At 42.1% G+C, this 12,529-nt stretch overlaps 1 protein-coding gene across 1 annotated transcript in view; it reads left to right on the top strand.

Moving 5' to 3' along the window:
* The window catches only part of CREB3L2 (cAMP responsive element binding protein 3-like 2), a 76,371-nt gene extending 64,942 nt beyond the window's left edge, over positions 1-11,429 (top strand). Inside the window, exons 8-12 of the mRNA XM_014937230.1 lie at positions 1,104-1,172; positions 8,339-8,438; positions 9,372-9,498; positions 10,168-10,393; positions 11,329-11,429. Coding sequence (XP_014792716.1) covers positions 1,104-1,172; positions 8,339-8,438; positions 9,372-9,498; positions 10,168-10,393; positions 11,329-11,404 — 598 coding nt within the window. The 3' untranslated portion in view covers positions 11,405-11,429. The remainder of the gene's footprint in view (positions 1-1,103; positions 1,173-8,338; positions 8,439-9,371; positions 9,499-10,167; positions 10,394-11,328) is intronic.
* Positions 11,430-12,529: the final 1,100 nt, after the last annotated feature.

Genomic DNA, 12,529 nt, shown 5'->3' with positions numbered 1-12,529 from the left:
AAGGCAAGACCCATCTGCTGTCAGCCTCTCCCTCGTGCAAATCTGTTGGCCTTCTGGGTAGGCAGTGTCCAGGGAAAGGCGGATTCAAAGTGGATATATTCTGTCTTCTAGTGCAGAAGGATACAGAAATAGGAAGTGGGTGAGTCAGGACTGCTTGGGAAAATAAGCAGGACTCAGGAAAACAGCATGTGACCCATCGACTTCCTTTAGTGAGAAGGAGCCAAACCTCCAGTTAGTGATTTATATCCCAAGTTAATCTTTCTTCCAACAGACGAGTGTTCTAGTATTTCTTTTATGCCCTTCACCAGATGGATCTGTTAAACCCCTTGTACCATCTTTGGTGATATCCTTGATGTAATTTCCTTTTTTTATTCCTACCTCTTTATGGATGAGTCTTGCTTTCTTAGAGTTGATCTTGGGAGTTTCCACCATATACATGCAGATATCAAAGCTGTTTACCTTTTTCCATCTTGAAGCTGGTCTGGCTGGTCATATTTGTCTTTGTAGGAGTCCCATATTTTTACTTGCACCTCTTATATGGCATGTCATATGATAACCAGCTCTAGTTTAGGAGGTTTCCAGGGGCAGTGTGGAAATGAGCACTCTGTTGTAAATGAATCCGCCTGGCTTATTAACCTCCCGAAACCTGAAATTTGAGGATCTGATTTCAGAAGCGTGGCGTTCATTAAATTGCTTGGTACCTCATCCTAGCAACGAAATGCACACATTGAACACCTTTGCACAAAATACTTGCTAGCAACATAAATATAGTATGTTCTGTGACTCTTAAAGTATCCTTTCCATGGCCTGATACACGGAGAAGGTCTGAGTAAGGTCTTTGCTGTTGCTATTTCAAGGGTCAAGAAGTAGTGACAGCCCATCCTGAATGAGCTACACCTGCTGGGATTAGTTGAGCACTGTAAGCAGATGCTCCACAGCTAGTAGTATCTTTTGCAATGTCTTTTACACCAGGAAGTATGATTAAAGTTCGTTGGTGTCACTTTTCATTAAATGTAGGTAAGATCATAAAGCTCTCTGTGAAAGCATGTTTAATAAATGACTGATTTTTTACATTCCTCTTTCTTTCCTTGTACTGTCTTCAGAGTTGAGACTTGTTCAAATGAAAATAGTGAGCTGCGTAAGAAGGTTGAAGTCCTGGAGAATACTAACAGGTAAGGTATGAAGGAAATAAAAGAAAACTGTAGCATGGTATTACGGTCAAAAGTGAAGTTAAGAGATCAATTGAAATGTGAAGAATAGCTATATCTGATCTGGTTAATGTCAAAGAAAAATAAGGAAAGCCAGTTTTTGTGACTACAGTGTGATGTAAAGCATAGAGACTTTTACATCAGGTCTTAAACTATCTCCCTAGGCTGTGGTGTGCTTGGGAAACCTTTTAGCATGCTTCTTTGAGTTCTTCCACTGCCCAAGGAAGCATGGTTAGTGACACAACACAAACAAAAAACTACAACCCAACTCTCCAAAGTGTCTTTATTTATTGAAAGACTGTTTTGACAAGAGACCTTGACCTGCATCATTGACACTTCCAGAATTTACAGTGCTGAAGCTCAAGAGTCATTATTAGTTCCTTCTGGACTGCTAGATGTCATTGCAGTTATTGGGCACCCTTCTAACCATCTCGCATCCCAGAATTTCCTTCATTTGGAGTGAGAAAATCAACTTCTTGTTTCGTCATTTCTGAAGAAATGAGTGACTCAGTGATGGCTTTATCAAAGGACATATGGCAGAAAATGTTCAATACCTGAGCTTTTAATCAAATGTCAGCTGAGAGCGGAGTGTCAGTCATGGCTTATGGTCAGTGTGTTCTCTAATGGTGACAAATTCCATTGAGCAGGTACCAGATAAGCCCACTGTTAACACCTTCTAGTCACAGGCATTTTTAGTGATGGTTGAATATTACCATTGAACATGATGGTAGCACTAAAGGTTGGGAGGAGGCTGGGTTTTGAAGATAAGACCCACGATCATGGAAAATGGCCCTAGAGCTTGTCTGGCAGCCAATGTATTGCTAATTGAGTGGCATGTGTTGTTTCTAATCTCCGGATCCAATCTCTAATTTCATGGAGCCAGACCCTGTAGCACTGTAATTTGCTGAAGAGTCACCCACACACTGCTCATGCATAAAGACATCTGCTGCTTGTTTGAAGAGAGCCAAGCCATTTCTGTGCCTCCTGTATCTTCCTTCAGGGTTTTTCATAAAAGAACCAGGAATTTTTCTGTACTTGTGGAGTAGGGTTTTCTCTCCCAGAATCTGTCCCAGGAGGTGCTGAAGCTGGCTGCTCTAAGGAAAGATGCAGCTGTGGATGAACCACTCAGGAACAATATGTTTGTCAAGCCTGGAGTTGTTGGCCAGCTGTTTCTGTCTTGGAGTTGTTGTAGATGCAGTCATGAGAACAGCTTTGTTGGTATTGTCCATCCTTTTAGACAGGATCTTTAGCATCTTATTTGTTATTTGATAATCTTAATTCTCTCATGCTCTAAAAATACTTAGCTAAGTGATATTATCTCTGAATCCTTGGAGATAATGTGGGATGAGTTGAATTGTTTTCTTCACTCTGCTTTAGCGTTGGTACTGATTTGTAATGTTCTGCAAAGAAGCAGATGTTCCTGACCCTCTGCACAGAAATTCTTGTAATTCATGGTGATGTTGTTTTGGCTATTTAGATACAAATTGTACCTAAAATCTGTTAAAACTTCAAATCAAAGTACTGAGAAATTTGTAAAATTGCCTGCTTTCATCAAGCCTGAATTATGTAACATACCACACTATGGGTTTTTTCACCTTAACCCCAAAGAGCCACTTTTCTTATTTAGTGCATAACTGTGCAATGATCTCATTCAGAGAATGGTTCTTAGGTCCTTGTTTAGTACATTATCCACTTCCTATGGTGAATTCAAAATATCTTGTTTCCTCATTGGTATTTGCACCAAGCCTTGATGTGGCATCTAGAAACTGTTCGACTTGTCTTCACAGCATCCTGTAACTGGTACTTCCAGCTATGTCCTTAGCTACTTCTCCTAAATACAGTCAGGAATCAAAGTTCAAAGCAGTGATGGTTGAAATGATGCAATGTCAGTTTATTTTTGGATGTCCAAATTTAAATGTTTAGCATTTTATTTCTCAAAGTACCTAGCACACAGTCATACACACATGTATCTTATTTAATATGCCCAAAGAAGAGCCCCAGGTGACTTAATTTTGAGTGTTCAATGCAGTAAAAAACGAAGACTTTGATGAAGGTCTTATCTACAAGTAGATCTACAAACATTAAAGCTGTTCTTTTGTTGTGAAAAATTGTAAGAGTGGAAGAAAGATAACAGGAAAATAGCTGTGATTACATGTTAAAATGTCCATGCATTTAGTATGGATGAAGGCAAAGTTGGTTTTGTATCTTGCTGGAAAATTGGGTTATAGCTGCTTACTAAAATGTTCATGCACATGTATGTGCTGTCAGTCAGTATCATGTTTTTATAGTCTGGCTTGAGTTGAAAGGAACTGAAGGGCAATTTCCACTATTGAACAGCAGAGTTTCCTTTCAGTATGTGCCATCAGTTTTTTAGAGCATGTTATTCTATATATAGAATGCATTTTGCACAGATACATACCTAAGGCTTCAGGGAAACCCTGCTTGCATTTCAAAATCTGGCTCCAAACCATGGAAACACTAGAATTTCTTCTGGTAAAAATATTCCTGCATTATTCTCAGCAACATGAAAAAATTTAGAGAAGAATCTTCCCCGAGAGCCTGCCTTAACCTGAAATTCTCCATCTAAAAATATGTAATGTAAAAGGTGCAAGTGTGGTCAAAACCTTTGCATCCAGAAGCATCTCCCTTGGCATTTATGCATCTTAAAAGGCAAGGCAGGAGGCTGGGGATCAGGACACAGGGGAGTTTTTAATTCTCATCACTCTGAGTGGGTGACTGCAACATTTTTGGCACCTTCAGTATTAGAACACTAGCATATGTTTCCTCTTCTAATTTATGTGACTCAGTCCCTTAAAAGAAACCCGTCCAAGTTCCTTTCTAGACAGTTTTCTCAAATCTAAGGAAGCACATTATTACATTCATATCTGTTATGTCTTGTAGCCACAAGTGAGCCAGACGCTCACTGGTTTTAGTAGCATCTGAACATGTGAGGTACTGCTGTCTTAAAAAAGCAAAGGGTGTGAGAAGAAGCTGCCACCAAGAGTTCAACTGACTTGTCCCAGTCACCAAGAAGGCTTGATCCACTCACGTTTTGGCACTGGGATCAAAAGCAGAAGCTGCCAATGATTTAGGGGCTTGAATATCGTCTCTGACACCAGTATTGTCTAGCTGTGAGCCACGGCTGTTTGGGCTTAAAGACAGTGTTGAAACATCTGGTACTGTGGATGACATATGAGGAGTAGTTTTGATTTTCACTTCTGTTGAGTCTGTATTTATCATAGAATCACAGAATCATAGAATTGCTTTGGTTGGAAGAGACCTTTAAGATCATGAAGCCCAACTGTTAACCTAGCATTGCCAGGTTACCACTAAACCATGTCCCTCAGCACCACATCTACACATATTTTAAATGCCTCAAGGGATGACGATTCAACCACTTCCCTGGGCAGCCTGTTCCAATGCTTGACAGCCCTTTCAGTGAAGAAATTTTTCCTGTTATTTCAATCTAAACCTCCCCTGGTGCAATTTGAGGCCATTTGTTCTTGTCCTATCGCTTGTTACTTGGGAGAAGAGACTGAACCCCGCCTCTCTACAGCCACCTTTCAGGTAGTTATAGAGCACAATATGGTCTCCCCTCAGCCTCCTTTTCTCCAGGATGAACAACCCCAGCTCCCTCAGCCGCTCCTCATAAGACTTGTTCTCTTAAATATATTGATGATCACTTTTTCTGGAGAAATGAAAGACAGAGAATCCAATTAACATGTGGGTGAGAGTGTCACACATAAACAATGCATGCAATTAGCTGCTTGAGTTGCTCACATGCAGTAATGACCAGCAATTTTGTACATCTCCACTTGGACAGCAACCTTAAATGCAGTGGCTTTATAAATACAGTTGAGATGTTCTTCCATTTCTCGTGCTCCTGCTTGAGCTATTGAGCAGTCATCTAAAGATTAAGTTGCATATCAGTCTGACCCACCAAGGGTTTATCAGCACCAAAGCTGCCAGACTTCCCTGATTTGCATGGCTGTTCCTTTATTTGGGGCTAGAGAAGCCATTTTACCAAGCCATTTTCAAGGAGTGACAGATCTGGATTTAAGTTGCAGTGAGATATCTTGCACTTCATGTCAGACAACCCTCTTAAAAGTTGACAAAGTGTGGCAGCCCTGGAACGACTCGTGTTTTCAAAGTAGCAGGAGAGTGTTTTTATGCTGAAACACCTCTGATGAAAAATTGGTGGATTTTTTCTTTGCAATTCAAATTGGAAAAATTGTGGATTTTTTCCTGCTTTGAGGTATTCTGGTCTTTCAGTGAAAACCTTATTTTGGTATTTGCTCTCTTTCCTACAAATAGGACAGGCAGAGAACGAATCTGTATGTAGAATTGGAAGACTCAAAATTAGATTTTGTTCTTATCAAAGTAGATAAATTCTCTGAAAAATCTTGATCAAAACAAACAGTGTTTGGTGTTCCTTAGAAACTGTCTTTTTTTGTTTAAATCAGTGTTGGATTTTAAACTGAATTGAGGAAGCCTCCCAGGTGGCTACGTCCTGGAGTGACAAATTTCCTCTCCTTAATCAAAGTGTCAGTGGAAGCAGAGGTGAAGCCTTGACTTGTTCCTTACTTTGGTAGTGAAAAAGGGACTCTTCTGAAGATGAATACGTGAATGTGCACACGAAAACAAGACATCACAGGCAGAGTGAGTTTGCTGGCAGTGTGTGGAAGGGAGACCAGGAGTCTTCAGTCACTTTACAGCTTTCTATGAGGTGCTTCCATTGGCAGGAAAAAGCGTGAAAGCACGTTCACACCTCCTACGGAGGTGACCCTCTAATTGAATATCACTGGGAAATGTGTCAGACACAGTGAAAATAATCCCTGTGGGTGCAAACCCCCTATGCACACTGCCTTGGGATTGCATTTTCTCCTGTTAGGATTTAGCCACAGGCAGTGTGTCTCACTAAAAGCGTTTGTGGCCTTCCTGTTGCATCTTTGTTTAACCTAAGATCCTGTTCTACAGAGCAGAGAGCTGCTCCTTTTCCTTCTTTTAGTCCAGATCATCCCTGCAGCCGCCCAGTAACAGTGAAGGCAGCTTTTGCATGGGAAAGGGGATCTTTTGACCTTGGAATCCAGTCTTCCACCAGTCCAGGTTCAAATAGAGAATAAAAGGACCGAGGAGTGCCCCGTTTTGGCAGCAGCAGGGTAAACTGATGTCATCTCCGAACAAAGAAATTTATTTCTTGTTCTTGCCTTGGCTCTTACTCTTAGTTTGAAAATGCACCTGTAGCTTGTCAGCTGGGAAGAAGACAGTAGCTCTGCTCAAACAGCTAAATGACTTGGGAGAGAAAGGCATTTTATGCGGAGGAAGTTGGTAAATAAGGTGGGTGGTGAATCTTCTGTGTATAGGAGACCTCAGAATACCTGCCTAATTATACTTTCCAAAAAGAGAGCATTTTGGAATTGGGTTTCTGGGCCCACTCTGCCCAGCAGGTTTTTTAAGTTGGACACAAAAAGGCAGAGATAAGCAAAACGAGGAGAATTGCCTCTTCTCTGTTGATTTCCTCACCAGCCATTAGCTGTTTTCTCACTGACGCCTCCACAAAAAGTGGCAAGAGTGATCAGCATTTCAAGGCTGCTGCTGCTGCCAGCCCCCGGGCTGGGGAGGAGGAGGAGGAGAGCTCCTTCCTCCTCGCTCTGCAGAGCTGTTCTGTGTGGAGCCCAGTGACTCAGGCCTGAAACAGGGGGGAAATTGAGCCTCCTATAATAGCACAGAAAGCGCAGGGTTAAAAAGGCATTGCTGTGTAGCATAGCTAGTGGCATATGGTGGGAATAGTGTATGCAGCACGTTCTGTGCCGCAAAATGATATAGACCATGTACCGAGTCTGTGTGAACCCTCTTCCGTGTAGCGGATGGGAGGAGGAATTGGGGAAAGATGCAGAAGGGAGCAGAGAATTAGGATGTTCTCATTTGCGCGATCGACAAGAGTTTTCATCTCTTAATTTGCTTGTGGTCTCTCTAATAGTGAAAAAAGGACTGAATTAGACAAATCACTTTCTTTTTTTAAATATTGAGTTGCAGAATAGACCATGCTCTCAAGAGCATGTAAGACATCCTTCCTTAATAAGTTGAGAAGGATCTGCTGGCCCAGATAAATCTGCTGTGAGCATGCCTTGTGCTCATTTCAGAATGCATTCCTGAAGTCCTTGAATTCATTAAACCCTAATTAGCAATGAGCATTGATGATTAAAAAAACCTATAATAACAGGCAGACAAGTGTATATTGAGCTGTGAAGGCACCTCTGGGTCTGTCCTACAATTAGTTTTTAGCCAGTTTGATCTTAAAATAATCCTTCTATTTTCTCTGACACCCTAACCTTGCCTCCTGCCTTAGCATTTGACGTCACAGCCTCCAAAGCTGTTGCCTGGAGTTTTATGGGGGTTACCCTCTGAAATAGGTTGTGAGACTTACAGGAAAAATGACAAGTAAAATTGGAAACAAACAGCGAAGTTAACATCCTGATGCAAAATTCTACTATGTTTGACTGTGTTGAGGACAAATATTTGGATTGCTCCTTGTCTGTTAAAAAGCTTTAATGAGAACAAAATGAAAACTGCTGTGAAAACCCTGTATCAATCATTCTTTGAGATAATTTCCCATGTAAATTACTACTATTCTAACTGCAGTAATTAACGTTGATACAGCAAAAGAAAAACAGCCTGAAAGACAGAATACCTTCTTGATCTGGGACTGTTGACTCCAGCCAGAACAGAACTGGCATCCTGGTTGGGACCTCTGAAAGACACAGTCATAGTAGCCACTTCAAGCATTTGTGATTTTTGTCTACTCCTGGAGGATTTAGCAAATAGCCACAAAGTGCTTTATTTAATAAATGAATTTATAAGAAATGAAGTCTATGCCTGTGTCTAGCTTTAAGACCTTCTCTTTGAAAATGGTCCTACATGTGGTCCAAACTGCTGTGTGGCAGGTTTTCAGAAAAAGGAGGTAGCTGTATACCTCTACCTCCGGAGTATACGAAGCGGGGAGTCTTTGATGATCTGTACCTTATCATAAATGCTATATTATTGCCAGGTGTGGAATTTGAAGCAAAAAGCTGTTTAACCAGTAAGTAGATCAGTGCGTTTGATGCTTGTCTGTTGTCTTTGCTTTCCAGAACACTTCTGCAGCAGTTGCAGAGACTCCAAGCCATGGTTGCTGGGAAGGTGTCCCGTTCGTGTAAGGCAGCTAGCACACAGACAGGGACCTGTCTTATGGTGAGTGTCCCTAAAGCTGGGAATTGTAGGAGAATGAGAATCTCCTTTCACTACTCAGAGGCACATCTCTTGTTCTGTCAAGTCCCTCACTTGCAAATTCTCAGCTTGGGAAACTTCTCTTCAAAATTTGACAATCAATTTTGAGGTAGGTGAGACTCCTGGCTGATGAAGATTAATGGTTGTGGGAAGGCATTAAATTCTGGAGGAGATTTGGCCTGTGCTTTTTATCGGATGGTACAGTGATGAAAGAAGGAGCACTGTCCCTCAGAGTGACCTGTTTTGTACAAAATTATATGTGAAAAATGGTGTCTAGAGTTGTAAAATGAAAACAAGGGTGACCTTTGATGGCTGGTTCTTTTGATGCCAATAAAAATAAACTTGCTCATCCAAATAAAAATATGACTAAGGCTGTAAATCTACCTCTAGCCTGTGTCAGTAATAATAGTCAGGATAAGAAAAGGATTAGAATGAAACTTTTCCCTTTTCCCTCCTTACACTCAGCCAGCAAGTTCCCTTTATACTAGTGCTATAAATTGATGGAAATTATTTTCAAGGTCTGAGTTGTTCTCCTAGTGTGCCAGCCTCTCTATTACTTCTAAGCAAGACTGGGGCCAGCAGCAGAAATAACCTTGGAAATACCCAACAGCATCTGTAAAACACACGGGGGTTGTGTCTGCTTTTCAGCTTTGGGAGTAAATAAGGCTACAGGCCAGAATGGTGGTAGCCATTGAAAACAAACCCCAGCATTGAAATATGCCCTTTAAAACACTGAATTACTATTGTATATGTGCCTTTACTAAGAGACGCTGTATGTAGTGATGAAAATAGTCTCAAATGATTTGTTTTGAAAAGTATCAGATGTGCTTAGTTTTGATGTGCACATGTGGGCCAAGAACTAGTGCACTTACCTATTCTGCATCCTCCCTTTGCCAGATGGTGGTGCTGTGCTTTGCAGTAGTTTTTGGCAGCTTCTCTCAGAGCTATGAGCCATATCCTTCTGCTACAAAGATGGTGTTGCCCAGGCAGCATTCCTCGCCAGAATCCTACACAGACTCCATTGGTAAGTGACAACTATCCCAGTCTTGCTCCCTGCTCGGTTGTGCTTTGGCACTTGTTTTCCACTCCCATCCCTAACCCCCTCCTCAAGTACCTCTTGTTTTTCTGCTCCTTAGCAGGCCATTCCTTGGTATACCTGTGTCTTTAGCTTGGCAAGCTGTTCTATGGCAGAAGACTTGAAAGACACGGGCAAAGCCTTTTCCCACTAGCCTGCTTGGTATTTCTTTTTAAAGCAGTTTTTTTTCTGTTTGTGGAACTAAAGCTAGTGGTCTGTAAAAGGTAGCAGGATTTCTACTTGGTAGCAAATCTTCATACTGTTAAATCACGCAGCTGAGATCAGCTGGTGTGTCTTTTGCAAGCGGCGACAAAGAGTCCAAGGACTGAGTGGGAAACTGTTAGCATTATATACCCATAATGAACCAGTTACTTTCAACGTATATTATTAAAGTGATTGTTTCATTTTGTTCTTGTTTTGTGAATAATTCAGAGCTTTTTGATCCCTGGACTATTGCTGTGGTATCTTTGCTCAGTTATCAAATTACCGGTTAATCACTATGAAAAGACCTTTGCAGCTTTAGTTCTGCTCTGACAGTTTCCATTTCCTGAAATGAGATGGGCTGTCCTCCGAGCTGCCTGTGTCTCATCTCTTTTTGCCTTCTGTCTTTGTGCGCAGTGAGGTCAAGGAGCCTGCTAATTTATGAAGAGCCTCACCAGCTGGAGGAGTCGTCAAGCCCCATCTCCTTTGCGGATCGCAACGACAGGCAAGCAGACGCCTCCAAGTACGCAGCGCTGTCCCTGGAAGCCATGCCGGGGACACAGCAGGATGACATCATGCAGTTCACAATAGCCAACGAGACCAGGCTAGAGAAGTCGGTGCTGCTGGGCCTGCAGCAGCACAGGTGAGTGCAGGGTGGGCTGCTTGTCCTATGGGTGTTGGGTGTCGCTGTCGTTTGTGCCTGGAGGCCAGCAGTAAGACTAGGGGCTGAGCTGGGCACTGTGGAACCTGAAGTAAGACTTTGGTCTCTATCTGGAGAGCTCATAGGCAAAGTTATGGTTACTCTGGAGAAGCAGTTGCAACACTATTGTGGTACCACAGCTACCAAACTTGGTGCTTCTGCCAGAAACCTGACCCCTGTAAGCCCGTTAGCTGTGCCTACCCACTTCTTTAAGCAGTTACTTCTGTGTCCCCTGAAGGAATAAGCTTTTGCCAGTTGGGTGGAAGTGTGAGGCTGTGACTCACTGGGCTTTCTACAAGGTTAGGGTGTGAAGAGCTGGAGCTTCTCACAGCAGTGATCTTACTAAAGCATTACTGTGGAAAGTTTGCAGGACTCAGTCTTAAGAGACGGACCTGTAAGGTTATCTGAACTACTTAACACAGAGCTCCTTCATATTTTTATTTTTTTAGGATAAATCTAAGTTTCTGGGGCCTCTGAAAATAGAGCTTCACTGGTTTAAATATGTATGTGCAGTTTTCTTTCCACTTTACCTTTTCTTTATCCTGCCACTGTCCTGTTGGCCCACATCTTGGTCTCTGCTAACAAGAAGCAGCAAGCACACCAAACAGTAGAGGGAAAGATTTTGTTAGAAAGAACGTTATTCTGAGGGCTAGGATGAGCCATATCACCCCAAGTGTGCCTTCTGAGCATTTGTGTCGAAGTTCTACCTAGAGCCAAAGAGATGACTAATTTGGTGTGTTACAATCATCCAACTGACAAGTACCTGGTAAATACTGAGTGCCATTTTAGCATTAGCCAATTCAAGCAGGATATGCGCTTTTAAAAATGACTAACTATTAGCGTTAACCTTTGTTGTTTTGGTTTTTTGTTCCCTGCAGAGTCAACTCCGAACTAGAAGGAAACGAAACACTGAAGATAATTGAAATAGACAGAAGAGTCAATGCCACCTCTTAAAAATAAAAAAGGCCTTTTTTCTTAACTTCCCTCTTTCCCACATATTTTCAACCAAAGTCCCCCTGACTTGTCATCCTCAGTGAACCAAAGCACAAAAGAGAGGGAGTCCAACTTCTACATTGACTGGTGAGGCTGTGACTGCAGATGGGATCTCTTGGCTTTGTAACTCCCTTCCTCACTTCACATGCAGTCCCTGTCTTTGCTTTTATTCCTTTCCTGTCTGATACTGCAAGGGCAGGATTGAATTATGATGGCAGATGATGCCAGCAGTGTGCCGGTGACTGGTGGGTGTGCGTGCCTGCACGCACACATCCTCATCTGAGCACAAAGACCTTCTGTAGAAGAGTGGAGTATGCAAAACTGATGGGAGCATGTGGGTGACAGGTTTCTTGGGAGAGGGAATTGAGAGAAAGAGGAGATGCAGCATAATGCTGCTCAAAGTCTAGCCACAGCTCCATGCCTACTGGTCTACAGCATTTGAGCCTTTTGGGGGGATTGTGAAGCATGATGAATCTGCTTCTGAAGGGTCAAAAATGGGCCTGGATACTGTTGAATTAACAGCTCAGGCAGTTGAGGGGTGGGCAATGGTGGTGCTGAATTGTCCCCGCCCAGCTCTTTCTCTCTTCTCCCTTCCAGCCCTTTTATCATTTAGTGGGGTAGGTTTCTCTCTGGGTTGAAAGCAGTCCTAGTAGGCTTCCGTACTGCTTCCACCCTGGTGGAATTCAAGCAAAGATCAGTCACTGTCTTGTCACACTTCGTCTGTGTGGGAGAATTACACTAGTTTAACTAAATCTGTTTAGAAAGCAGATTTTGTTAAATTTATGCAATGTTCTGGATGGATGTCCTTTTAGTCTGCTTAAGGCTAATCTGTTTAGCTTAAATCAGTTCCTTCCCAACAAAGTAATCAATGTAAGGCTTAAACCAGAAGTGCCTCCTGAGAGGACCATATGGATTTAATTTATTGGCTTCTAGATATGTTGATGGAATTTCTTATGTAGACCCAGTCTCAGATTGTCCTGTGTTTTTCTTTCCTTGCCATCTTCCTGTTACTGTTGTAAATAGTATTTATTAGCTTTGCAAGATTTTGTTCAAGCAGTCGCAATGAAGAGAATGGAGCTTTCCTAA

This window comes from Calidris pugnax, unplaced genomic scaffold (assembly GCF_001431845.1).
Source record: "Calidris pugnax isolate Ruff unplaced genomic scaffold, ASM143184v1 scaffold1, whole genome shotgun sequence".
Lineage (NCBI taxonomy): Eukaryota > Metazoa > Chordata > Aves > Charadriiformes > Scolopacidae > Calidris > Calidris pugnax.
Note: the sequence above shows the minus strand (reverse complement) of the source record. Positions and strands in the feature narration are given on the sequence as shown.